Source organism: Triturus cristatus, chromosome 11 (assembly GCF_964204655.1).
Source record: "Triturus cristatus chromosome 11, aTriCri1.1, whole genome shotgun sequence".
In the NCBI taxonomy this organism is placed as follows: Eukaryota; Metazoa; Chordata; class Amphibia; order Caudata; family Salamandridae; genus Triturus; species Triturus cristatus.
Window position 1 is genome coordinate 4,842,471 of NC_140594.1, and position 27,869 is coordinate 4,870,339.

At 46.2% G+C, this 27,869-nt stretch overlaps 1 protein-coding gene across 2 annotated transcripts in view; it reads right to left on the reverse strand.

The window, feature by feature from the left end:
* DHX37 (DEAH-box helicase 37) overlaps positions 1-27,869 on the reverse strand; it is a 536,866-nt gene that overhangs the window by 446,394 nt on the left and 62,603 nt on the right. For both annotated transcript variants that reach the window (XM_085634634.1, XM_085634635.1), the window contains exons 3-4: positions 24,834-25,000; positions 20,966-21,078 (exon numbers count right to left, since the gene is read on the reverse strand). In XM_085634634.1, coding sequence (XP_085490760.1) covers positions 20,966-21,078; positions 24,834-25,000 — 280 coding nt within the window. The remainder of the gene's footprint in view (positions 1-20,965; positions 21,079-24,833; positions 25,001-27,869) is intronic.

The following is a 27,869-nucleotide window of genomic DNA, read 5'->3' on the forward strand; positions in this document are numbered from 1 at the left end:
CTGCAACTGAAATTGTCAGAGTGTTAATTCCCTGTTGTGTGTCTAATCTTCTAAAACTCTACCCCTTTTCTTTTACCCTACAGGTTCCTCACCTATTGAATTTACAGCTGGGCTACACCTGGGGTTCTGAGTAGGTAAGTATTCTTCTACTTGTTAGTCCTTCTTACATAGTAGTCCTCTGCAGTACGTTATGCTATTTAGTTTTAGTCTTTATTGATAATGATGTATTTGTTCTGATATTTACTTCAGTAACTTCCTCCTAAACTAGGAGATGACTTTCTCTAAGCGTCACTTGAAAACAGCCGGCAGTTTTACTTCACTCTGCCTCAAGGTATATTTGCTCACGACTGACACTTGCCGCTAGCACTAGCTCATAGTCTGGTGAAAACCTCACAGCGTCTCTTATACTTTAATCACCACAGCCTAGAAATGAGCCGCAAGTTTTTATGCGCGTTCACCCACTGCTCCACACGGAACAGTCTTACTGCGCTCTTCAGATGATTCGAATTCCTCACGGACAACACACAAACTCTCCTCTACGACTTCTTCCACAGGATACTCAGGACGGGGAAAATGCGAAAGTGGTGCGCGTCGAAGTTTTCCCTATTACTACGCGACGCACCTCAACAACCTTCTCTCCCTCAATTCTCAGGTGAAGTGCGCCTCAGCACGGGCGCTTCACCTGGAACTATCTGATGGCGAGTGAGCGCTAGAGCGCTAACTCGCTGTCCAAACGGAGGGCTCTTGGCGGCCATCTTAGAATCGGTTTTGGTCAATCTTTTACATAGATCTTTTGTCTTCTTCATTCTTCCCTTTGCCCTTACTCTTACCGGGCTCACAAACAATGTTTTCCTGAATCGTGGTTTGACAATCCTGACAATAACTTGAGACCAAGGCCTATGGACAAATAAAAATTCCCTTCCCTTACTATTTTTTGATATTATAGCTCTCCCATCTGAAGAACTTTTTGATTTTTATTTTTCGAACCACCATCCGGGTTCAGCCGCAGGGTCGCGGTGCCAAGACTTTGGGGTACAGGCCGAAGACGTTAGGTCAACGGTTCTGGTTGGTCTAGGGCGTTCCCTGGACTGACAGGCGTACTCCTTAGCAGAAGATACTCACCCGCCGCGAGCGGCACGATTAGAGGATGGAGTTTTTCAAGATGGAGAGACCCGCTGAGGAAATGAACTTTAAGACGAAAATATGTAGAATAATGAAGAGCAAACGTTTTGTATTATTATGTCTGTTTGTATTATTTAGTATGATGGGGTTTACTGTAGGTTATGTATTCTTCTCCTCTCAAGTGCCATTTGCACCCACTGAACAGCCTATACCTACTCCTACTGTCTCCTTACACTCTTTCCACCCTCTGCCTGAACATGAACAAGCTAGACGTTCCGAGTTTGTAAACAATTCATTCATTCAACTCCTGCACCAGCACCAACTAGTCATGAATACAACCAATTGCTGGGTGTGTGGTTTAATGCCACACACCATTAACAAGGGTATTCCTTATCTAGCGCTGCCGTTTAGCTACAATGGATCGTCATGGGCATTCCAGACCATGTTTCTTTTTGCATTAGATGCCTACTCCCCGCGACAACCGCGTTCCATCAGACCTAGCACAAACAATAAAGCCTTAATGAGAGGAGTTGCTGATATGAGCAGAGATATCGACGCATACTCATTTATTCCCAAGGATGAATTGCGAGCTTATGTAGGGTGGAACGCGACAGGGTACAGCATTAGTCTGGGTGAAAGGCAGCGAAAAATCTCATCCCCAATTTGGGTTGTGCCAAACATAGGTCGGTTCTGTTTACAAGGTAATGGTCAGAATCCAAGAGCTCAACTGGGGAAAAGTGACTGTACTGAAACGCACACTTTTCCATCACAGTTTTCCCCTGCGTTTTTGGCTACCAATGGTACATATTTTGTCTGCAATGACCGAGCATATACATGGTTGCCCCCTGATTTCTCGGGCACATGTTATATTGCCAACTTGCTACCGCCAACATTTACTGCTGCCTCTGATTATCACAAGACCAGAGTTGTAAGAGGCGTGGTTAGTAAGGAGGATACTGCCGGTCAGGAAGCGGGAGACTTCTTTCTGGGTTTCCTGCCGTTTTGGGGACCTATGGTCAATAGTAGGAACCTAAGACAACTGACTCGTGTGGTTGAATCCACGGTTAATGTTACAGCTGGTGCCCTTGGCAATTTGACAGCTGAGCTCCAAGCGGATCGCCTCATGACTTTGCAGAACCGTATGGTTCTAGGCGTCATACTTGCAGACCGTGGTGGGGTATGTAAGGTCATCCAATCTAGCTGTTGCATTTTCATACCAGATAACGCTCCAAAAGTGTATCAAGCCATCTCCAAACTGCATAAAATATCTGAATCTATACACGTGGATAAAGGAGATTGGTCACTGGTGGGGTGGTTCTGGGAACTGATATCTGCCTGGGGTTGGAAGATTCTGATGGTCATTGGAATGATCTTAGCCATTCTTTTCCTGTTCTGTCTGTGTATACAGTGTGCTCCTGCGATATGTGGCCTCTGCGCTACATTATGTGTAAGGAAACCTGTATCGAGGGACGAGCTAAGTAATAGGATGATGCTACAGCAACATCTCCATGACTTCATGAATGTAGACCTGGACTCGGATTGATAACAGTATAGTTATTGCCTATGTAAGGGCAAAAGGAGGGTCTGTGGTACTTTGAAATTTGGGACCGCGTAGGAGGCAGGGCCCTACCCTGCCTATTCCGGTAGCAGCGAACCGCGAATGGCCAATGCGGTATGTACAAGTGCTTTGCATAACGTTTTAGCGATAAATGCACTGTGTATACGATATTATACATTGACTTCGTGGGTTCCATCTGGGAGCGGTGGCCATCTTATGGTTGCCCTCACATAGGCTACACATTGCGAACAAGCACAGGCCTTCAGATTATATGTGCTTTCTATTTGACTTCTCTGTGACCTGTGCAGCTCGGCTCCACCGCCCCAGGTCAGTCTGGTCCCACGAGCTCCCCGTCCTACGGCCACCTGTGATTAGCATCAGGGTTTGACACACCATAAAGCCTTTTCATCCCACACAAGCCTCCGGCTAATCTCTTTCACACCTGACTCTTCCTGCTTTATGGCTTGTTTTACAAACAGGAGGTGCCCGTGTTTATTGGGGTCTGTTGATATCTGATGTGGGATCTGAGCCTCGCTGGGTAAATAATTGTGGGCTGGCTTAACTGGAATGTGGGATGGTCATCATGACTCTGCCTTTTCGTTTGTAATGAATACATGTGAATGACCATATCGTAAAACAAGGAATGTGTGCCTGAAGCTTGATATTTTGTATATAAGGAGAAGGCCGTTTTTGTAAGTTTAAGTAGTCTCCTGAGAACATACATGGTGTTGTACTTCTCGGATACCTGTAATTGGTCTGCAGCCAATAAACTGATCTTTGACTTCACCCAGAAGACTCTGTGTTTCTGTAGGTATGAAACAGGAAGAACCCGAAGTCTTAGGGTGTGTTCCCCTGCACCGCTGGGTTTTAAAAACCCAGTACTTCACCAAATCTATGCAAGAAACCCCCCTCACGGTTAATAAAACACACATCCACTGCCGGATGTGTAATACTTTTTATTTTACTCTCTGGAAAGGGGACGAACATCACTTGAGAGTCACAGCGCGCTCCTGGCAGAGCCCAATGCTGTGTTACACCCACCATTGCCTGCTGACTGCCACACACCTCTGTGTTGTATTCCACTAGCTAGTGCATATGCTATGACACTCTCTAGCCCATGTGCATTGTAACACCACCCCGTGAATATGTCATGCCACACTTGTCTTCGCACAGGTTATATTGCCCCATCTAATGTGCCTTCCTCGATGCCCATGTTATAACGCACAGTGCTATGCCATACATATTACAATCTGGGATCCATATCTTTGTCACAGTGCATATGCAACGTTACACTCCCCAGCACATATTTTATATTACAACTTTAGAGACTAGTTAGGTTACACAACACTGCCCTGTGCATATTACACTCCAAGGCGCATATCGCATAGCATGCGCTAGTGCCTGTGCTATCTCGCGCTCTCCAATGAATCTGTCATTGCGCACAATGTATTGCATATTATATTTCACGCCCGGTTCATCTTATATCACACTTTTTGGTGCATAGTTTATACCATACACTATATCTAGTTTTCATTTTCAATCGTGCTCTCAGGACTATGTTCTATATAACACTGTGTTCACCTACCCTTTTCACGGGCATTACATTTTGCGATAGGGGTGGAGGGTCAGGGGGTGTGTCTGCCAAGTGAGCCCGGAGTCACAGTCACAAACGTCCTCTTCTTCCTGAATAAAAGTGAGATTATGCTGCATACTTGTTCATATTTTAAGTAGTTCGCACAGACACACGTTTTAAAAACAATAAAGTTCCTAATACCCGCCTTCTCTGAACAGTTAGCTTGCTGCTCCATCCCCCTCCTCCCTATCCTCTGTTGTGTGAATCCATGGACTAGCCTCCTCCCTCCTGCCATGCATGGTCTGATGTGCTGCCACTGCCCTCAATTTAGTATGATGTACCAGTCCACTCCTCCTGCCCTCCATTGCACAATTCTATGCCCCATCATCGACCTCCTGCTTAAACTCTGTGCTTAGCTTGCTGCCCCTATTCTCCTTCCCCCTGCCCTCCAATGTCTTCGTGCATGTCCCTGCTCCATCCTTTTTGCCCACCATGTCCCATGGACCTGCCACTCCTATATACCTGCCTAGCATTGTCAGATGACTGTAACCTGTCCCTGCCACCTCCACGCTGCCTGTCCACATGCCATGCCCCTATCCTCTTCCTCCTGTCCTACATGGTCCATTGTACTGCCACACCCTTCTGCCCTCCCTGGTCTGTTGTGCTGCAACTGCTCCTCCTGCCTGCCCTGTGCAGTCTGTTGTGAGGCCCCTTCCCCTGAACTTTCTTGTCTGTGCACAGGTCCTGACCCTCCCTTCTATCCTCCATCGTCCTTTGTGCATGCCCCTGCACCCTCCTTCTTGCCCATCATAGCCATTGTGCTGCCACTAACCCTCCCACTTGCCATGCATGGTCTTCTGTGCTGCCATGGACCCTCCCACCTTCCCTGTGTGGTCAGTTAGCTGCCCCTGACCCCCTCCCACCTTCCCTCCATGGTCTGTGTGTATGCCATCACAGTCTCACTGTTGCTCTTCACGGTGTGTCTTGCTTATAGTACCCATCCTGCCTGACCTCCATGGTATCTTGCTGCTCCTGCCCTGCCCCCTTGCCCCCAGCCCTCTGTTTACATGTGCAGACCCCTACTCCCTCCCTCCTGGCTTGTCTGTTCCATTGTAATGCCCCTGATCCGTCCCTCCTGCCCTTTATGGTCTGTTATGCTGCAGCTTTCTCTCCTGTCTGTCCATTATGGTCAGCTAGCTACCATTGCCTCTTTCCCCTCTGTTCTCTGTTGTCCATGTACCTGGTCCTGTCCCCTCCCTCTTGCTTTCTATGGATTATTGTGCTGCACTCCCGTCCCGCATGCCCTGTGTGGTGTATTGTGCTGCTGCAAACCCTGATGCCTGCCCTGCAGGGTCAGTTTGGTGCACCTCTCCATGTCCCTCCTGTCCTCTGTTATCCAAGTCCATGTCCCTACCCCATTTCCTTCCATGATCCAATGTACCATACTTGCGAACATTTTGAACTTGGTAAGAGGGAGATTTTGAAAAAAAACTGGGGTATTGATTTTCCCCTTTGAGTTACATTGAAAAAGAGGAGATTGTAGACAGGAGACAGATCAAATAAATCCCATTTGAGCTTAAAAACATTGGACGTTTCCTGGCTGAATCGGGTCTGTTGGCATGTATGGTTGTACTACCACTGCCTCTTCCTTCTGCCCACAATGGTCTATTACATTGCCACAGCCTCTCTTGCAAGTCCTGTATTGTTGGTTTATTGCCCCTGCCCCCCTTTCCACTGCCCTCCATAGTCTGTTGTGCTGCCATGGCCCTTCCTGCCTGCTCAGTGTGGTTAAATTGTTGCCTTTGCAGCCTCCTACCTGCCTTCAATTTTCAGAGTCCGTGCCCCTGGCCTCTGCCTCTCAACAGTATCCTAATGAACAACTAGATTGCTAACATTCTATATTTATTACAAAAGTGTGGAACGCCTGACGTCATCTTGATGTAATCAAAACTGTAATACCTAGAGCATTTCCTTTAGAAATTACATATATGAGAGGGTCTTATTGGCATCAAAATTATGGTTAGTGCTCTAAAAGACTAAAATAAGGACATATTTTCTGAGTTTTTAAATAGCGACAAAGCACTTTTAAATTATTTGTTATCTTTATGTTTTTTTATCCAGTTGACCACTTGATTAAATGTTGCACTTAGGGGAGAGGATGTGGTGTTACTTCCAGAACTGCAGACTTTGCAACTGGGGAACCAGGTTGGAGTTTCTGCTTCAGCTCGACATTCTGTGATTCTGGTCAAATCACTTCTTCTCCCCATGTCTACAACCAAAATGAATTTGTTTTTGTGTGATGTAACCAATGCTCATGTAAAGCACTCCAATACCTGACAAGTCTGCACTATATAACACTGCAAAAACACAAAATAATAAGTGTTTTGCACACTTCTGTCATTGGGCTATATTTGGGCTACATCTGGGTGATTTTGGGCTACATTTGGGCTCTTTTGTCTCTGGTGGCCATCTTGGGAGACTTATTTGTTATGAAGTTTCCTAATTTCCTCATTTGCTGCAGTCTCCTCAGTAGGAAATACTTTCAGTTTTTTACTTTGATTCCATCAAGAAGGCATTCAGATGTGTCACACATTTGCCATAAATTCAGAATGTTAGCACTCTAGTTGCTTATTAGATCACTGTAGTAAAGCTACTGCTCACCAGGGAAAACTGCTGCTGGTATTGAAAGTGCATGTTTCAGTCTGCATGTCAGAATTTTTTAATGAAATAGAAGAGGATTTGAGAAGTCACTCAAAATGTGCCCTAATTTTTCTTTCTGCAGCACTAATCATACTTTTTATGGAAAAATGAACCCCCTCATTTTGTTCCTTTTTAAATTAAATATTTTAAGAGTTACCACTTTAATCCAAGCAAGATGGCTTCAGGTGTGCCATACGTTTATCATAAGTAGGACTGTTAGCCCTCTAGTTGTTCTTTGGAACACTCTGGGAAGCTGCAGTAGAACACATAGGAATCAATTGACAGTCTCTGCCCTTGTTGGAAGTACATGTTTTACTGAGAATGTCAGACTTCATTCTCACATGACTGAGAAAGATAATGTGAATTTACAGAAAATAAGCTCTCAGTTTAGCTTATAGATCACCTTCCAAACCTCTGTGGGAAAAGCATGAGAAAATATTTTTCTCTCAATCATGATATCCCAGCAGAAGGCTTTTTCACATGGTGAAATCACCTTAGAACATACCACAATTCCTACAATGAGTATGGTACCATCAACAAATGATTTATAATGTAACTAAAGTCTTAAAACCTTCTATTAACTGCAATGCTTTTTAATGAGGTGCTATCATGTATATTGGTCCCAAGATGGCTGCCAACACTTCTTGGATGAAGTGCTGACAGCCAATCAGATCTCAGGATGAGATGTGTGGTTAGGCTCCGCCCACATATATATATGATTTTACTTTTGATTTTCTCAGGAACTACTGAACAGATTGACTCCATATATGCAAAAGGCACATCCCTGAGCTGAGGACTACGTCTCTGCCAAATTTCAAGTAATTCTGTTCAGCCGTTCGGGCTGTACCTTGGACTAAAGGTCCCTATGGAAAATTGCATGGGGAAAACGCGTTTTGGGACCCCCCTTTTTTCTCAGCCCCCGCTTGATGAATCCCCCCCGAGACTTTCAGGGTAGGAGCAGAGCGGAGCGCCCCACCTATTTTGAAAATTTTGCGAGGATTCGTCAACCGGCGCCAAAGTTATTCCAAATAGAATGTTGCGGATTTCCTATGGAAACACGGTCCTAACTATAACTATCTACTGGCGACCGCCAGTAGATAATATATATATATATATATATATAGACATTTGAGGTGAGCAGATCTAGAGTGTCGCTGGTGTTGAGAGTGTTCCATACAGGAGCTGCTTTCCACCTAAACTTGAGAACTACCCAGAGTTCTCTGCTTCTTTTTTGCATATATATATATATATATATATATATATTCACTGAAAAAACCATAGGTTTCAGAGACGTTATAGTTATGGTTTTGTACGAGTGAAATGGCCAGCTAACTATAACACCCCTGGAACCTATGGTTTTTTTTCTGTGAATTTCTAAGGTTTTTTAAATGCTAATTTCTAACTACAACGTCTCTGAAACCTATGGTTTTTTTCAGTGAATTTCAAAGGTTTTTTAAATGCTAAGTTTTTAAGTGTGATAGTGGTTATACCTATTTTTTGTACTGATTTTCTACAGTTTTGTAACTGTTTATTTATTTATATTTTATTCATTAAATAACATACTATATTTTTCTGAAAAATGCAACAAAAAAAAAATGTAATTCAAACTGAAATATCGATTACGTTTTTTGGTTTTCATTTTTTATTTTAATATATTTATATTATTTTTCTTTAAAAAAAATCCCAATTTTTTTCGGAGTCGCGCACTCAAAGCCTACACATCACGGTGGGTGCGCGGATTCTATCCGCCATTTAAGAAAAGTCGCGAAAGATCCGCGTATGGTGTGCGACGGCTGCGTGTTTTTCAGTTACATCATATACATTTAATATTACGTGATGTGTGCAATTGGTAGGCGACCAGCCCGCGGCTCCTGCTCCCGCGCATTCGTGACATATGCGCATTACGGTATGAGATGCTTGCACGGTGGCAGGTCCCGCGTGACTTCATATACGTGCTGGTGCACGCTGGGTGCGCGACTACCGCAAAGAAAATGTATGTTCTAAAATTATATGTATGTGTCTTGAATATACATGTTAGGGCAAGAGATTGTCTAAGAAATTGATAAAAATAATATATTTGTACCTATAATAAACTTATATTATTTTTAAATATATTTTTGTGAAGTCGGGTGCGTGCATCGTGAGTGCAGCAAACCAGGTCACCAGAGCTGCTGTAGAGCCAGAGAACCAGGTCAGCAGAGCTGCTCTAGAGCCTAAGAAGCAGGTCAGCAGAGCTGCTCTAGAACCAGAGACCCAGGTCAGCAGAGCTGCTCTAGAGCCAGAGACCCAGGTCAGCAGATCTGCTTTAGAGGGAGAGAACCAGGTCAGCAGAACTGCTTTACAGCCAGAGAACCAGGTCTGCAGAGCTGCTTTAGAGGGAGAGAACCAGGTCAGCAGAACTGCTTTATAGCCAGAGAACCAGGTCAGCAGAACTGCTTTAGAGCCAGAGAACCAGGTCAGCAGAGCTCTTTAGAGCCAGAGAACCAGGTCAGCAGAGCGGCTTTAGAGCCAGAGAACCAGGTCAGCAGAGCTGCTCTAGAGCCAGAGAACCAGCTCAGCAGAGCTGCTTTAGAGCCATAGAACCAGGTCTGCAGAGCTGCTTTAGAGGGAGAGAACCAGGTCAGCAGAGCTGCTTTAGAGCCAGAGAACCAGGTCAGCAGAGCTGCTCTAGGGCCAGAGAAACCAGGTCAGCAGAGCTGCTCTAGAGGCAGAGAACCAGGTCAGCAGAGCTGCTCTAGAGGCAGAGAACCAGGTCAACAGAGCTGCTTTAGAGCCAGAGAACCAGGTCAGCAGAGCTGCTCTAGGGCCAGAGAAACCAGGTCAGCAGAGCTGCTCTAGAGGCAGAGAACCAGGTCAGCAGAGCTGCTCTAGAGGCAGAGAACCAGGTCAGCAGAGCTGCTTTAGAGCCATAGAACCAGGTCAACAGAGCTGCTCTAGAGCCAGAGAAACCAGGTCAGTAGAGCTGCTTTAGTGCGAGAGAACCAGGTCAGCAGAGCTGCTTTAGAGCCAGAGAACCAGGTCAGCCGAGCTGCTTTAGAGGGAGAGAACCAGGTCAGCCGAGCTGCTTTAGAGCCAAGGGACCAGGTCAGCTGAGCTGCTCTATAGACCGAGAACCAGGTCAGCAGAACTGCTTGAGAGCCATAGAACCGGGTCAGCAGAGCTGCTTTAGAGCCAGAGAACCAGGCCAGCAGATCTGTTGTAGAGCCAGAGAACCAGGTCAGCAGAGCTGCTCTAGAGCCTAAGAACTAGGTCAGCAGAGCTGCTGCAGAGCCAGAGAAACCAAGTAAGCAGAGCTGCCTTAGAGGGAGAGAACCAGGTCAGCAGAGCTGCTGCAGAGCCAGAGAACCAGGCCAGCAGAGCTGCTTTAGAGCCAGAGAACCAGGTCAACAGAGCTGCTCTAGAGCCAGAGAACCAGGTCAGCAGAGCTGCTCTAGAGCCATAGAACCGGGTCAGCAGGGCTGCTTTAGAGCCAGTGAACCAGGTCAGCAGAGCTGCTTTAGAGCCAGTGAACCAGGTCAGCAGAGCTGCTCTAGAGCCTAAGAACTAGGTCAGCAGAGCTGCTGCAGAGCCAGAGAAACCAAGTAAGCAGAGCTGCTTTAGAGGGAGAGAACCAGGTCAGCAGAGCTGCTGCAGAGCCAGAGAACCAGGCCAGCAGAGCTGCTTTAGAGCCAGAGAACCAGGTCAACAGAGCTGCTTTAGAGCCAGAGAACCAGGTCAGCAGAGCTGCTCTAGAGCCAGAGAACCAAGTCAGCAGAGCTGCTTTAGAGCCATAGAACCGGGTCAGCAGAGCTGCTTTAGAGCCAGTGAACCAGGTCAGCAGAGCTGCTTTAGAGCCAGTGAACCAGGTCAGCAGAGCTGCTTAAGAGCCAGTGAACCAGGTCAGCAGAGCTGCTCTAGCTGACACTGACTGACTGAAACTGACTGAAACTGACTGACACTGATTGACTAACACTGACTGACTGACACTGACACTGACTGACTACTCTCTACTACTCTCTCTCTACTACTCTCTCTCTACTACTCTCTCTCTCTACTACTCTCTCTCTCTACTACTCTCTCTCTACTACTACTCTCTCTCTACCACTCTCTCTCTACCACTCTCTCTCTACCACTCTCTCTCTACCACTCTCTCTCTACCACTCACTCTTCTACTACTCACTCTTCTACTACTCTCACTCTTCTACTACTCTCACTCTTCTACTACTCTCACTCTTCTACTACTCTCACTCTTCTACTACTCTCACTCTTCTACTACTCTCACTCTTCTACTACTCTCACTCTTCTACTACTCTCACTCTTCTACTACTCTCACTCTTCTACTACTCTCACTCTTCTACTCTCACTCTACTACTCTCACTCTACTACTCTCACTCTACTACTCTCACTCTACTACTCTCACTCTACTACTCTCACTCTACTATCTACCACTTACTCTCTACTACTCACTCTACTATCTACCACTTACTCTCTACTACTCACTCTACTATCTACCACTTACTCTCTACTACTCTCTCTATACTATTCCCTCTCCACTACTCCCTCTCCACTACTCCCTCTCCACTACTCCCTCTCCACTACTCCCTCTCCACTACTCCCTCTCCACTACTCGCTACTACTCCCTCTCTACTACTCCCTCTCTACTACTCCCTCTCTACTACTCCCTCTCTACTACTCCCTCTCTACTACTCCCTCTCTACTACTCCCTCTCTACTACTCCCTCTCTACTACTCCCTCTCTACTACTCCCTCTCTACTACTCCCTCTCTACTACTCCCTCTCTACCACTCTCTCGCTACCACTCTCTCGCTACCACTCTCTCGCTACCACTCTACTACTCACGCTCTGCTACTCTGTACTACTCACTCTCTACTACGCACTCTCTACTACTCACTCTCTACTACTCTCTACCATCTACCACTCACTCTCTACTACTCTCTACTATCTACCACTCACTCTCTACTAATCTCTCTATACTATTCGCTCTCCACTACTCGCTCTCCACTACTCGCTCTCCACTACTCGCTATTACTCCCTCTCTACTACTCCCTCTCTACTACTCCCTCTCTACTACTCCCTCTCTACTACTCCCTCTCTACTACTCCCTCTCTACTACTCTACTACTCCCTCTCTACTACTCCCTCTCTACTACTCCCTCTCTACTACTCCCTCTCTACTACTCCCTCGCTACTACTCTCTCGCTACTACTCTCTCGCTACCACTCTCTGCTACTCACGCTCTGCTACTCACGCTCTGCTACTCTGTACTACTCGCTCTCCACTACGCACTCTCTACTACTCACTCTCTACTACTCTCTACCATCTACCACTCACTCTCTACTACTCACTCTCTACTACTCTCTACTATCTACCACTCACTCTCTACTATCTACCACTTACTCTCTACTAATCTCTCTATACTACTCGCTCTCCACTACTCTACTACTGTCTCCACTACTCACTCTCCACTACTCACTCTCCACTACTCACTCTCCACTAATCTCTACTTCTCACTCTCTACTTCTCACTCTCTACTACTCACTCTCTACTACTCACTCTCTACTACTCACTCTCTACTACTCTCTACCACTCACTCTCTACTACTCTCTATCTACCACTCACTCTATACTACTCACTCTATACTACTCGCTCTCCACTACTCTACTACTGTCTCCACTACTCACTCTCTACTACTCACTCTCTACTACTCACTCTCTACTACTCACTCTCTACTACTCACTCTCTACTACTCTCTACCACTCACTCTCTACTACTCTCTATCTACCACTCACTCTATACTACTCACTCTATACTACTCGCTCTCCACTACGCTACTACTGTCTCTATTACTCACTCTCCACTACTCACTCTCCACTCTCCACTACTCACTCTCCACTACTCACTCTCCATTACTCACTCTCCACTACTCGCTCTCCACTACTCGCTCTCCACTACTCGCTCTCCACTACTCGCTCTCCACTACTCGCTCTCCACTACTCTACTACTGTCACCACTACTCACTCTCCACTACTCACTCTCCACTACTCACTCTCCACTACTCACTCTCCACTACTCACTCTCCACTACTCACTCTCCACTACTCACTCCTACTCTCTCTACTTCTCACTCTCTACTACTCTCTACTACACACTCTACTACTCACTCTCCACTACTCACTCTCCACTACTCACTCTCCACTACTCACTCTCCACTACTCACTCTCCACTACTCACTCTCCACTACTCACTCTCCACTACTCACTCTACTACTCATTCTACTACTCACTCTCTACTACTCACTCTCTACTACTCACTCTCTACTACTCACTCTCTACTACTCACTCTCTACTACTCACTCTCTACTACTCACTCTCTACTACTCTCTACTATCTACCACTCACTCTCTACTACTCTCTACTATCTACCACTCACTCTCTATTACTCTCTACTATCTACCACTCACTCTCTACTACGCTCTCTATACTACTCGCTCTCCACTACTCTACTACTGTCTCCACTACTCACTCTCCACTACTCACTCTCCACTACTCACTCTCCACTACTCACTCTCCACTATTCACTCTCCACTATTCACTCTCCACTACTCACTCTCCACTACTCACTCCTACTCTCTCTACTTCTCACTCTCTACTACTCTCTACTACACACTCTACTACGCTCTCTACTACTCGCTCTCCACTACTACGCTCTCTACTACTACGCTCTCTACTACTACGCTCTCTACTACTACGCTCTCTACTACTACGCTCTCTACTACTACGCTCTCTACTACTACGCTCTCTACTACTACGCTCTCTACTACTCCCTCTCTACTACTCCCTCTCTACTACTCCCTCTCTACTACTCCCTCTCTACTACTCCCTCTCTACTACTCCCTCTCTACTACTCCCTCTCTACTACTCCCTCTCTACTACTCCCTCTCTACTACTCCCTCTCTACTACTCCCTCTCTACTACTCCCTCTCTACTACTTTTTCACCTATATCTGCACGCGATGCGTCTGCCTGTAAAGACTTCTGTTGCAGCTCTGCTCGATTTGTGCCATATAAATAACCATACACAAGCAGCGGCTTATTTTTCTGTTCCCCAAAATATGTGTATTGAATCTTTTAAAACTTGTATAATTTGTGTTTTATCACGATATGAAGTTTCTAATGGCTGATTAATTCAACAATAAAGAATGCCTAGGTGAGTCTGTCAATGAGGGTGTGGTGGGATACCGTGCTGAAAACAGCAGAGCGGTCGGGGAGGATCAGGGCAACAGTTGCTCCGCAGTCGAGAGTTCTGATGGCGGCAATCAGCATGGTCTCAGTGCGATGATTGGCACGGAATCCAGATTGTGAGGTGTTGAGGAGATGGTGGAGTTTCAGGTATTTGGTGAGCTGTTGGTTGATGAATTTCTCGAGTATTGAGGCTGGGTATGGGAGCAGGGAGATCACTCGGGCCAGCTGAGGGATTCATTAGGTGGGGTCCAACCTCCACGTGTTTCCATCTATCCGGGAATGGTGCTGTGGTGATGTAGGTGTTGAGGTTGCTAGTGAGTTCCGGGCTGGTTGGGTTGGTTCTGAGGTTAAAGAGATGGTGGTGGCAGGGGTCGTGGGTGCCCCGGAGTGGATGGACGACATGATGGCCTTGGTGGTCTGAAAGGTGAGTGGAGACCAGGTGGTGAGCATTTGGCTAGTGTTGCTGGTGGGTGGCTTGAGGTTCTTGAGGCTGAGAGAGGTGGGATGGGTGTAGAATTTGTTGTAGATAGTGCTGATTTTGCAGTGGAAGTAGTCTGAGAGGAGGTCGTAGAATTCTTGGGAGGGGTGGATGGTTTTCTCTGTGGCTGTCGTGTTGGAGAACTCCTTGATTATTTTGAAGAGCTCCTTAATGTGGTTGGCAGCGGTATCGATGCGGGAAGGGATGTCAGCTCCCTTGGCTTCCTTGAACTGCAAGTGGTAGTTGCAGAGGGCTGCTTTAGGACCGGCTCTGTCAGAGGGGTTTTGGGTGCTGCGCCATCTCTTCTCGAGCCGGTAGCAGCTGCGCTAGGAGGTTCTGAGCTCTGGGGTGTACCAGCTAGCTTGTTTTGTTTGTTTTTGCAGGTTAAACGGGGCTACTCTGTCAGCACATTTGGTGATTCAGGTGGAGAAGTTCTGGATTGTCTGGTCAAGGTCTTCTGACGTTTTGGGTTGTGTGATGCTGAGGGTCTGTGTCCACTGTGCCCATCTGTGGTGGGTGGGTCAGTGGTGCTTGGTGGCAGTGTGCTGGGGGTCGGAGTTGGCGAAGTGGTCGACGGTGAGTTCGGTGACATGAGTGAACCTAACTCTTTCGTTGGAGGTGAGGATGGAGTGAAGTGTGTGTCCGGCTTCATGCGTGGAATCTGTGACGAGTTGGGTAAGGGCAATGCTGATCAGGTTCTCCAGGAAGGTGATGGAGTTGTTGGGGTAGTCAACGTGGAAATTGAGGTTGCCGAGTAGGATGTAGTAGTAGGTGTGGAGGCTAGGGGGGCAATGAGGTTGGAGATGGCGTTGTAGAAAGCTGGTTGGGATTCAGGTGACCTGTATGCGAGGGTGCCTCTTACCATGGTCTTGCAAGAAGAACTATTGACGGACGGAATGCAGAACAAATCAAAACATTCACCCCCAGTCAAGAGATCTGGGTTAAATCCATCATTCTTTTGCTCACCATGCCACCCCAGTTTAGACCTGGCCATATGCAAATCAGTCTTGACCCTGTGCCTCATGGGAGCAGTCCAGCCCGAACTGCCAAGCTAGGTCCTCCCTGGACCGGAAACAAGCATCCTAGGACCAGTTTCGGGGTTTCACCCCTCTTATCATGGTTTTAGCGTCAATCTGTTGATGGAAGTTGAGGAGTTCCATGATGGGCGTCGGGTCATTGTTGGTGACGGTGCATCGGATGGTTTCCCTAAAGATCATATCAATGCCCCCACCATGTCTGTTTGTGTGGTCTCTGTGTATTATCTTGCAGCCGTCGGGAGTGGGGTGACGATGTTGTGGTTCGAGGAGGGGTTGATCCAAGTTTCAGTGATGAAGGGGACATCTGGGGAGAGGGTGGTAATGGTGTCCCAGATTTCCGTGGCATGTTTGGAGAGAGAACTTGCGTTTAGCCAGATGCACTGGAGCAGTTCTGGGTTGTTTGTAGTTTGATCGGGTTCGGTGCTGGGTCGAGAGTGAGCAGGGGGTCCTGTGTGACGGGCGAAGAGGCAGTGGCAGCAGGTGAAGGGTCCTTTGGTTGAACACGCGGAGGCGGCAAAGCAGATGATGCAGTGCCCGGGGTCCATGGCCAGAGTCTCCTTGGAGGTGTAGTGGTAGAAGGTGGGAGGACCCAGAGTCCTGGCACTGGGCGCGGTCAAGAAGCAGAAGGGCTTGCCTTTGGCACACCTGCTGCGCGGCCTCCATAAGTAGTTCTGGGAGGAAGGAGGAGTTGTGAGGGAGACAGTGGGAAAACGGGGGGAGCAGGAAAAACAGCATGCAGAATCAACACCCAAATGAGCAAAATAAATTGAATAAAAATAAGTGAGTAAAGTGTGCCAAAGGAAATTCAATAAAGTACCCAGGGGAGAGTAGTAACCAGTAACCACTACAAAACAGTTAACAATTACGATTACCAAGAAGGCAGTGGGGGGTAGACACGGCAGTCAGGCTGGATGCGTGGTCCTCCTACAGCAGATCAAACCGGAGGCTGTGGGGCGAGGAGTAGCGTCCCAGTCTCGTCGAGGCTAGGCCGGGGAGCGGCACAGTGACCCGTGGTCATACAATGTACTAACTCACAGTGTGAATGATGAGCTAGAGCTCCAATGATGTAAAGTGTTCGTCTGATACACAGGATGCAAAGTACGTCTTTCAAGTCTATTACGGTTTGAGTTTCCTGCTTTTAGTTTCCATTTCTTGTGAATTCTGGTGGGGTTTTATCCCTACTTTCACAAATTGTAAAAATCAGTGCTCATCAGTGTCTACACTTTATTACTCTGTAAATAAATCATGTGGATGGGTTTTTTCTTCTATTTCCTAGCAAGATTTTGGTGTTTATTTCCTCCATTCCCTTACTCATTCCTATTGTCAATTCTTCCTGCTTTCCTGATCTCAGCTCCCTTCTCTGTACATTTTACTTGAATTTTCTCTTACAAATAACGATCCGTTGTTTTCCTTTCTTTCCTGCATGCCTCATTTCCCAGAAGTCAAGCTCCTCTATCTAGCAGTCCTGCCCACCCCATGTGACAGATATGCACTCATGGAGCTATGGCTGCACCTCATTAAAGTGTCCTTCAAATATGGCCAGTTTGTTGTATTCATTGTGACCTACGGACAGTCTGAATGAAAGCTGAACTTCATGACCTGAGAGCATATTATAAACAAATTGTACTTTGGTGTGCGAGCTCAGAGCAGGTCCATGGACCTGGTTCTGCTCGAATTGTGTCAGCTGTAGCAGATACTATGAAACACAGAAGTGGCTGTCTCTTCTTCCTTCTCAGCTGCAGTGTCTACAGCTCATGCGCGTGGATTTCTTTAGTTAAGGTATGCTCTGTAGGAAGCAATGTTTCAGCACAACCTGCACAATCGCCTCCTCCGAGTCCGTAGATGGGTTGCTGAAGATGCACACGATATGGCCTTGTCCGTCTGTAAAAGGCTCCTAATGGCAGGTATTTCAGATTATCACAACATATACCAAGACTACGACTTTCGGGCGCAGCACTTTATGGGAGGACATTAATTCTACAGGTATCGGTTTGCACAAGGATCTTTATTCCTGCAATCCCGAAACCTGATCTTTTATAATCTAAAGCCCCATCAGGCTCTCAGCAAAGGAGGCAGACAGCACAGTAGTGCCACTTGCCCTACTAAGCTGCGAACCTGATGGCCAGAACACAGCAATGTGTAGTCAACAGAGAGCTGAATCACAGTAGGTCAGCTAGGTTTCCTTGGTCCCAGGAACCTGGGCACCTAGCTTGCCACTTGCCAGTGGCCTCCAGTTCCTGTTTGTTCAAGCCTGACCCAGTTGTCATCTTTTGATCAAGTGACACCGTAGCTGCCCAGGTTTTCCCGCCCGGGTTTTTCCCGTTCACCGTTCTTCCCACCAACAAAAGCCACATCTACCCAAAGACCTTCCTAATGCAGGGCGCAGCACAACCACATCAGGAGGCACGTGGGTACCAGACTTGCCCCTTGCCAATGGCCTCCAGTTCCTGCTTGTTCCAGCCTGATCTGTCACCTTTTATCCAAGTGACACCGCCTTTACCTCGGTTTCCGGCTCATCGTTCTTCCCACCAATAGAAGTGCAGGACCTGCTTAATGCAAGCCGCAGCGCCAGAAACCCCGGTCCCACCTCCATCCAAAGCAACACCACAGCCGACCCAGAGGTAACGAACGCCACCACTACTCCTCCACCATCCTACGCGACCTCAACAACACACCGGCAAACATACTGCTCTTGCGCATCCCTCAGCACCACAGTAGGACCTTTCTCCTGCACCCATTGCAACTTCATCTGTACCACCTGAGACGTCGGCACCACCACCGCCTCCAAACAACCGACGCACACCGCCACCACCACACCAACTGTCCGCCATGAACCTCAATGCCCAATCTGTCGGGAAACATACCCAACCTTATCTTCCTACCCAAACATGACTCAACCTAGCCTGCAAGGACTGAACCTACAAAGCAGACTGAGGACTTGCGATCACCTATAAAACACGATTGACTGCACTACCTCCACAGATTCAGAAAGCAACTTCATGGAACACCTCCACCTCAAAATACAAACGGACTACTATGCCACCCTTAAGGGAACCCTCGCCTACCGTCCTCCGGGCCCCCTGAGTGGATTTGTGCAACTACATAGCAAACTTTATCACCCCCCACCCCCCATCAGTTCAACCAACTACATCCTTGTTGTGGACATCAAATTCCACCTAAAAGACACCACAGACCCTAACTCCACTGTCCTCCTCAACAGCCTCAGGAACCTTCGACTCACCCAGCTCGTCCAAGGACTAACCCACACAGCAGGCCACAACCTCAATCCTATTTTCTCCTCCACCACAGGATCACCACCATCCAGTCGACCCTGCTCACATGGTACGACCACTACATCATACATTTCAAGATATCTGCCCACCCCAAAAAATTAAAGCACCATCAAGAGACTGGAGCAAAATATCCAAAGAAAACTGAACCAAGACCCTACAGGAAAGCTCACCCACCCACACCAGTAATCTCGATGTCGACACCAAGCTCTTCAATAAATGGCTTGCTGACTGCGTCAACCGCACCGCTCCCACCAGAAACAAGACCTAAAAAAACAACAAAAGAACCCAGCTGGTACACGTACGACCTCAGGGAGTCCAAGCACCACTGCAAACAGCTTGAGAGAAAATGGATACTCGACAAAAACATCACTGTAAGATCTACATACAAAGCCGATTAAACCTCTACCACCGACAACTACAAGACGGCCCCTCAAGTGGATATCCTCCTTCCTCACAGACAGAACTTGAGGAGTTAGATTTCACCCCTACACCTCACCACCTAGGAAACTCCTCTGTGGAGACCCGGAAGGATCATTGCTCAGCCCAACACCCTTCAACATCTGCAGGACGCCCTTCGCAGACATCAGAGCCCACGGAATAAACATTGTATCCTACGCCAGTGACACACAGCTCATCCTCTCCCTTACCGACTCATCCTGCACCGCCAAAGCAAACTTCATCAACTGCTGAACGTCTCTGCTTGGATGAAAAACAAGTGCCTCCAGCTCAACACAAAACCGAAGTCCTAAACTTCAGCAACCACCACTCCCCCAGGATGCCTCTCGGTGGCCCTCCAAAATTGGTCCCCCATCCAACCCTGTGAACCATGCCAAGAACCTCGAGATCATCCAGAACTGAGTGATGGAACTATTTTGGGCATATTTATTTCACTGGTGACTTAACATTTTCAATCAATACAGTTATTTAACATTTTACACTTCTTTCCTACCTTATGATTTATACTAATACATTTAATCTTTTAACTATCTTGGACCTTTGATTTCTTTACATCTGAAATGCACTGTTGTCTGGTTAACCGTTGTTGGTAAAATACACCCAGTTTCTCTGAACATGGCTTGTGCTTAGGCTACCACACTAACGAGAAGTCTAGGTATTCCTTACAGAACCCGGTTTACCTATGTATGTTAGTTTGCTCACACCTTGTAGGAACTCAGCTGTAGATCATATCAAGAGTATGCCCGCCCCGCCTCTCTCGCTCCCGTAGCCTTGGACAAAGGTCTTCAAGGCTTAGTGAAGCTATGCCTCGCTACCATTGGAGAGCCTGTTGCATTTACCCCGGTAGCTTGTCAATACTGCAGTCCCACTGAAGTTCTTCCCTTTGTGACTCTCTCTCTGGAGGACATGGAGAGTGTGCTACCCTCTCCCTACCCAGGCTATGTAGTGGCTGGCAGCAGCAGCAGGGTGCTTATAATGAAGGGACAGGCCTTTTTGCCTACATCCCAGTGGGAATCTGCCTACTGCTCTCCCTGGGAATGGTTCAGTCAGTCCACCATTACTGGAGTCCTGATCCTTCATCATGCCTGGGGGAGGTATGCAGAGTAGGGTCTAGTAACTCCCTACTGCCCTAGGTACCTAAGAAAAGGCTAGCAATCCAGCCCCTTCCAGATGTCATAATTGTTCAGAAATTGCACTAACTGTGCAGCATGAAATAGGACACCTCTTTTCAGTGAGTGCATGGCCTCTCAGAAGCAGAATAGGCAATAATTACTGTCCACAAACACACAGTGCCACTCAGAACAGGATAACGCTACTGCCCATGGACTGCACGAGCAGATGGTGCCACAACAAGTGTGGCATCATTACAAGAATACACACTGGCAGTCAGAGCAGGATAACGCGTACTGCTCATGGCCTGCAGTAGTAGTTGGAGCCACACAGAATAAGACATGATTACTGTTCAAAGACTACAAGAACAAACGGCTGCATGTAGAACAGGGACCTCTCACCGCGTGTTTGCATACAGCCGATCACCAGTTCCCATCTTGGATGTTGTGTACAGAAGTTTCAGTTCAGTCTCAGGAATCTGCACCTGGCTCAGTTTATTCAGGATGTCAGATCTCTGAAGAACAAGAAAGTCAGAAGAAAGAGCATTCTCAGAAAAGCAAAGTCTTTCCTTTAGTGGCATCAGACAGATAGCGGTGCATTAAAAAACATGTTCTGCTCAACATGACTCTTTCAATCCCCTCATTTGCTCAAATAAAAATGCATGTTCCTACTGATAGGAAACCGTCAATCAATAGGAACACTTTTTTTTTTTTTTACAAAACACTCACGACCAAACGTTTGCTGTTCTGCTGCGATGTAAATAGCAGGTCCTTCAGTTCGAATATCCAACTTAATTGCATTTATTAACTTCAGAAGGATGAAGACCTTGGTTGGAACCAGCGGGCTGTTGTTGTACACAGATCTCAGCAGCAAACGCTTATCTCACTGAGCTATTTATATGTCGAAAGATGAAGCCGTGTATGCAGTTTGGTACCAAAATCATGCAATACCAGAATTAACTCTAATCAGAGCTGGAACATCTGTACCAGGTGATGGTCCAACCGTTCACATCGCACTACCACTGCTGTTTCCTCCAGATGTTTGTTTCAGTGCAGCACCAGGCAGCCCTGCCTTCCAACCCAGCACCCACTGCGGCGCGATGGACAGCCACAGTTATGTTCATGATTTTATAGAGCGTACTATCGCCAACAGGCCTCAGGGCGCTGCAGTGCTGAGATGACGCAACCGGAGCCGGGCTGTCCTGCAACTCAAGGGGGTGATGTAAATGACTCTTCAAACAGCCAGGGTTTCACTTGTCTTTTGAACTCGGTGAGAGATTTTGCCAAATCGAAATTAACCGAGGAAGAGTTCCACAGTCTGTGGGCAGAGTCTGAAAGTCAGTGACAGTCGCATGCGGATTTTCGAAATTTGGGTAGAATAAATAGATTGGAACCTCCAGAATGCAGGACTCTACTGGGCTGGTAAATATGTGGTAGCTTTTTGAGAACATTAGTTAGATGGATTGCTTGTGATTTGTATACTATGGACAGAGCTCTAAAATAAATTATTTGTCTGGCAGTATTCCAGTGAAATATGTGTAATGTTGGCCTGACACAGGCAAAATGCAGGGCGTCCTTCACAAGTCTTGCAGCTGCGGTCTGAATCACCTGCAGTTTGTGAATAAAACCCTGAGGTAGCTCCAAATATATTCCTTCATCTGAGCTTGAGCCAATGAAAGCTGAACATCTGCATATTCGCCCTCTGGGAAGAGGTAAGGCCGGATCTTCTCCACAATCAGATGATGCTAGGAGCACGCAGACCCACAGCTGAGATGTGGACATTCAGGTCAAGCCAAGAGTCAGTCTTGACTTCCAGACTTGCAGCATGGTGAACCAGTGAATGACAAGGGCCTACTTCACTGCTGCAGTAGGCACTGAGCCAAAGATCGCTACATCACTACTGCCATCTACTACTACCACCTCAGTTTTGTCTTCATTTAGTTTCAGTTTATTGCTCCACATCCGCTGCCTGATGGAACACAGAGTGCTGAAATTCATGGCGCTAAGTGGGATTGTAGAGTAAACGCAGCAGCAGTTACCTGTTGTCACTACGACTGAGCAGCAATCAAGACCTACCAATATCTGCAGGCGAGGCAGGCCCACAGGCCGGGGTTATCGAGAGGCGTGGAGCTCATAGTACAGAGGACAGATTATTGAACAAACTTAATCAAAAGAAAGACAGATGGCTGACATATTTAAAACAAATCATAAACTGCACCCCAATACACTACAACAACTGAAGGAATGGTGGGAGTCGGACATGAGAGACTTTGAGGATGGGCAGTGGGGGGAGACTGCGGGTGCCCCAAGAGAGGATGCGTAAAGTCAGGGTTTCGATTGAAACAGCTACATATACTACATGTGTCATACTACTCCTGAACGGCCAAGCTGAAGATGGGAAAAGCCTCCTCCGGCCTACGCCAGCCAGGATGGGACAGGTGGGCTCCTACTTTTACATCCTGTGGGAATGCCTGGTGATAAAAGGCTTTTGGGCGTAAATTATGGAGTATATGCGATGAGTGGGAGGAAAAGAATGACCGAGCTCAGCAAAGAGATGTGTGCTCAATCTATAGAGGGAGGTGGAGGTGCTAACTACAGAAGGTAAGGATCACGCTGGGCCTAATGGAAGCCAAAAGGAATATTGCGAAAGCCTGGGGAGCAGTTATCCCTCCAGACCCGGAGCCTTGGAAGCGGGACATGGACTGGTGTATGCTGGCAGAAAAAGTTATCTAAGAAAAAAGGGGCTGTCCTAAGAAAGTAGAAAAGGTCTGGTGTTATTGGAACTCTAATTGTGGGTCGGTGCCGGCCATAATGAAGCCACACTCACCTATGAGGGTGCTCCCACCTTGAAATGGGCCCAGGACAGGACGATATGATGATGGGTGGGGGGCAGTGGTCGACAAGCCTACTGGGGTGGGAAATAGCCGTGAATGTAAAGGTTGTGCATAGGCCAGTGAAACCTGTGAATTTTAACCATTTATCTCTGAAACTTGTAATAAAAAGATTTTTTAAATAAAGTTTTGTGTTGTCAGCACGCATGTAAGCTCTCATTCCCCGTTCCAGTAGAACATAAACTAAAGGCATGGTACAAACATTACACAAAAGAGGGCTGAGAGCTGAACCCTGTGGGACTCCACAAGTACCCGGAGACATGCTAGACGTAAAATTGCCTAGTTCAACAGCTTGATATCTACCCAAAAGAAAGAATTCATGCCACTTGACCACAGTGCCCGTGCGGTGCTTGGCATGGTGGAGTAGGATGAAGCGGTCAAGCTTGTTGAAAGCTAATGAGAGATCAGGCAATATCAGAGCCCTCAGATGACCAGAGTCCAGCTCGCCTCAGGTCATACGGAACACACAGCAGGACTAACTGGGTACTGTGGGCCTGGGAGAAGCCTGATTGAGAATCAGCAGAAAGTTTGTCAGTTTTGAAGTAATTACAAATTTGTTCAGCTACCTGAAATTCCAACATTTTAGAGATGAAGGGTAAGAGCGATATTGTTTAATAGTTCTTCTATTCTAGGGGATCCAGTCACATTTTCTTAATCAGACAATATGTATTGCATCCTTAAGGGCACTCTTCCTTCATTCAGGGCTGATGACATAAATACATTTTAAAAAAACATTAACGGGACATGGTCTATTGGGGAACTGGACTTGGTGCATGGATTCTGCCCTGGCGGTCTTCAGCTGAGCGTAAGCTGAACGAGAAGGGTGACGGTCTGAGGTACATGGACCGACTGCACGTAGAGAAGAGAGTTTTTGTACAATATCACATTTCTTAATGTTGTAATCTTTTTAAAGAATAAATCATTCAATTGATCGCAAACCTACTATTATGCCTCAATGGAAGAGAAAATTGGGGCAGCACTGGAGAGATTGTCAATTATTTGGAAAACCGTCCTCTGATGTTTCGGAAATAGGAATTTTGTTCAAAAGAAATACGTTTTTTTAGTCTAAAAGATTCGCTGTTTTATTTTCTCGTCTCTGATGCTTTTTATTTGTTTCTTTTAATTCCTGCATAAATCATAGAGCTGAATTAGTACAAACGTGTGGTAATGTGATCAGCAGGGAGGTGAATCAGACGACGAACTGTGGAATCCAGCCACATCACACAAGCTCGGCTGAGCCTCTGTGCTTAGTGGTAAACTACAGTTGTTCTTGGAGCGTTCGTAGCTTCTTCATTCAATTCAAGCCATCGCTTCACTCCCATGAGGGCCTCGGAGGATCCTGCAATTAATGGTCTTCGAAAATATAAGTGTTTACGTACCTCAAGTTTCTTCTCTTTCTGCTCCAAAACCTTCTGGAGAATTTTCTTCTGTTTCCTGCTCAGTGGTTTCTTCACTGAAGTGGTCTTAATTACTGGTTTCTTTGCAGCTTTCTTGGAGGGCAGAACTAGAGCGTTGCTTGCATCGACTCCTTTCAGCGGATCGTCATCTACAAAAGAGATACAGCATGCTAACATAATTTAGGGCAGAAATGGAAGCACACTTCAAACACATTGTTCGAGGAGGCGCTGGGAGCCCTAACTGACCAGAAGAATGACAAACCTGACCACAGCGAGTAGAACATGCCTCATGGCGCTCTACATCCCCTCAAGGCTTTATGGCGCTCTACATCCCCTCAAGGCTTGTGTCATCTTGAAGTGAATGTGAAGCGGAAGATCTTTGGCTTGGGTGAAACTTCAGACTTTGTCCGGCACCCCAGAATTTAGAACAGTGAAAGGACTAGAGACAGTCATCACATGCAAGTAGAGATTTCATGCAGGCAGAGCTCTGGGATCAGTGTCAGTAAAGTTATGGAAGGATTATCAGTGAAAGCAATTATATACAATACCTTTAGTCTGCAACTGAAGCCAGTAAGGGGACTGGCTGGTGGGCCGGATGTTTACAAATCTCCTCTGGGGAATAGGAGGTAGATATTGTGAATTTTCTGTAACCAGACCATACAATTTGAGGTCAACAGCCAGAGAAAGGCAGAGGGTGTTTGAGGGATGATAAGTGATGCTAAATCACCTAGTTGAATTCCTAATGGATTTCAAGATAATTGATGCCAGAGGCTGCATACATTTAAAAACAACAAGCATTTGCAATGCAATAGGTCTCGCATTTTCGAGAGTTTAAACCATTGTCATTGTAAATGATAAAGCCTTATATTTATAGGTTTTGATAATTAGCACATAAATAAAAGGCATTTTCATTTACAATACCAATAGCTCAAACTCTTGTAAATGCGAGACCTATTGAAAGAAGCAGCCGCAATTGTGCCAGGCTGCTTAGAAAGTGAAAGTGCACATGGTGCTCTGAATGTTACAGGAAAGCATGTTGTGGCTGCAGTAGGAGAAACTACTTAAAGAAAATAGCGCTTACAAACTAAAAAAGTCTCACGGTGTAACAACCAAAGTAAAAGGGCCAGTCCTCATGGGAGGTTACGAATGAAGACAAGGCGGTACTAAGGAGGGATAAACAAGCCTATTAATGAATTAGAAGCCAGCATTTACAAAGGACAATGACACGAGCCAATGGGAAATATGTGCGAAGAGTGGGCGGGGCTTCTATTCCCTACTCCAATACAGCAAGGCTCGCAGCGCATGCGCGGCCCAGGCTCGGCCTAACAAGGAGGCTTTTCAAGCTCTATTTGACGAACCATGTGATGGTCTTTCGTGACATTCTGATTTCAAAGTTCTCTGATCAGTTCAGTTCCCCGGTGGTTTTGGTGAGGGTCGATATGATGACACACATGGGAAAGAAGCCCTCCAAAAATTATGCAGCTGTGCATATCGAAAAAAATACTTTGAGAACTTTGTCAATACTTTGATTGGCTCACAAATTTACTGTATACATCTTTGGTGGTGTTTATTTTCCTTCTAATAAAGTAAACTGACATTGACAGAGCTTTAGCACCCATTACAATACTACTGACACACAAATTTGATTTGCTATAAAATTGTGTTTGCAATATCCTCTCATCTCTTTCATTGCAAATTGAAGTTAAATATTCAATGCAGCTTGCAGTTCCGCAACCTCGATTCTCAATCCTTCACATTAATGAGAAAGTTCATTAATTAGGAATGTATTCGTTTCTATAATTACAACAATTATGTCATATTTCTAAATGTTGATATAAACCTTGCAAATGACGCCCTATTATGTGTTACATCTTTAGCTAGTCATAGATTTTTGCCAACAGCACTTGGCATGGTCGGACTCCTTGCGCATGTAGGAAGCAAGACAAAAAAAAGCACAATTACAAGTCTTCGGATACAAAGCGCCAATACCTAGAATGCTAGGAATGGTTGAAGGGGTCATGCACAGCACAGAACGACTAGACCAATAAGTGACTACCTTTCCATTTTGGTACGAGGGCCATGAGTTAAGCGATAGGATTTCTTCCGTGCCCATGAGAATTACGCCATACGCCACGAGTTTCCTATTAAAACATCAATCGGATGGGAGTTTGTGGGAATCAGGATTACAAGTTTGTAGTAACTGAGGAGTCAATGGTATCGGAAATCGTGGTTTATTGTTGAAGATAAACAGAGGAGGCAGCAGACTGGAGAAACACCGCTTACAACAAACAGCTTTTTTATATGTATTCCAACAGTTACTAAGAATGCCCACACAACGTTCCCAGGCAACTGCACTAACATTCTGTTCTTAAAGAACTACACCATGCAAATGTAATCTAACACTAGATGAAGTACAATGTGGGGTATAACATATCCCCTTTTCTTCACTAAAAAAAAAAAATAAAAAAAATAAAAACAAAACATCAAACAGTCATCAAAAACACCAAATTGTACATTATAAACTATACAAACCACAACATAAAATCACTTGCAATTACGTCAAATTAATTTTCACTCCGGTAATACTCCGGTAATACTCCCAAACGCAATAACGTCCAGGAAATCTTCAATCAGAAATCTTCCTAAACGCTATAACGTTTAGGAATCGTTCTCATCCTGGTACTCCTTCTCAGAGAAGCTTGAGCATCAATAGTTTGATGAGATAGAGAAACATCAGCACCATTAGCACCAGTTCCCCTATTGCAAGAGGTCTCTTTAACTCGAACTCTAACGATTTTCCCTACATTCCACCAATTTCCATCCTCGACCTGTACCGCATTTTTACCGATACGAATAACCCGGACAGGTGGTCCGAATTTACTCATCCCCTTCTTTACATGAAAAGAGGATTTAATACGAACAAAATCTCCCACATGTACTTCAACCAACCCAGTACACTTCTTCCCATCAAACCATTTTTTTTGCTTGGCCTGTGACACATCAACATTTCTTTTAACA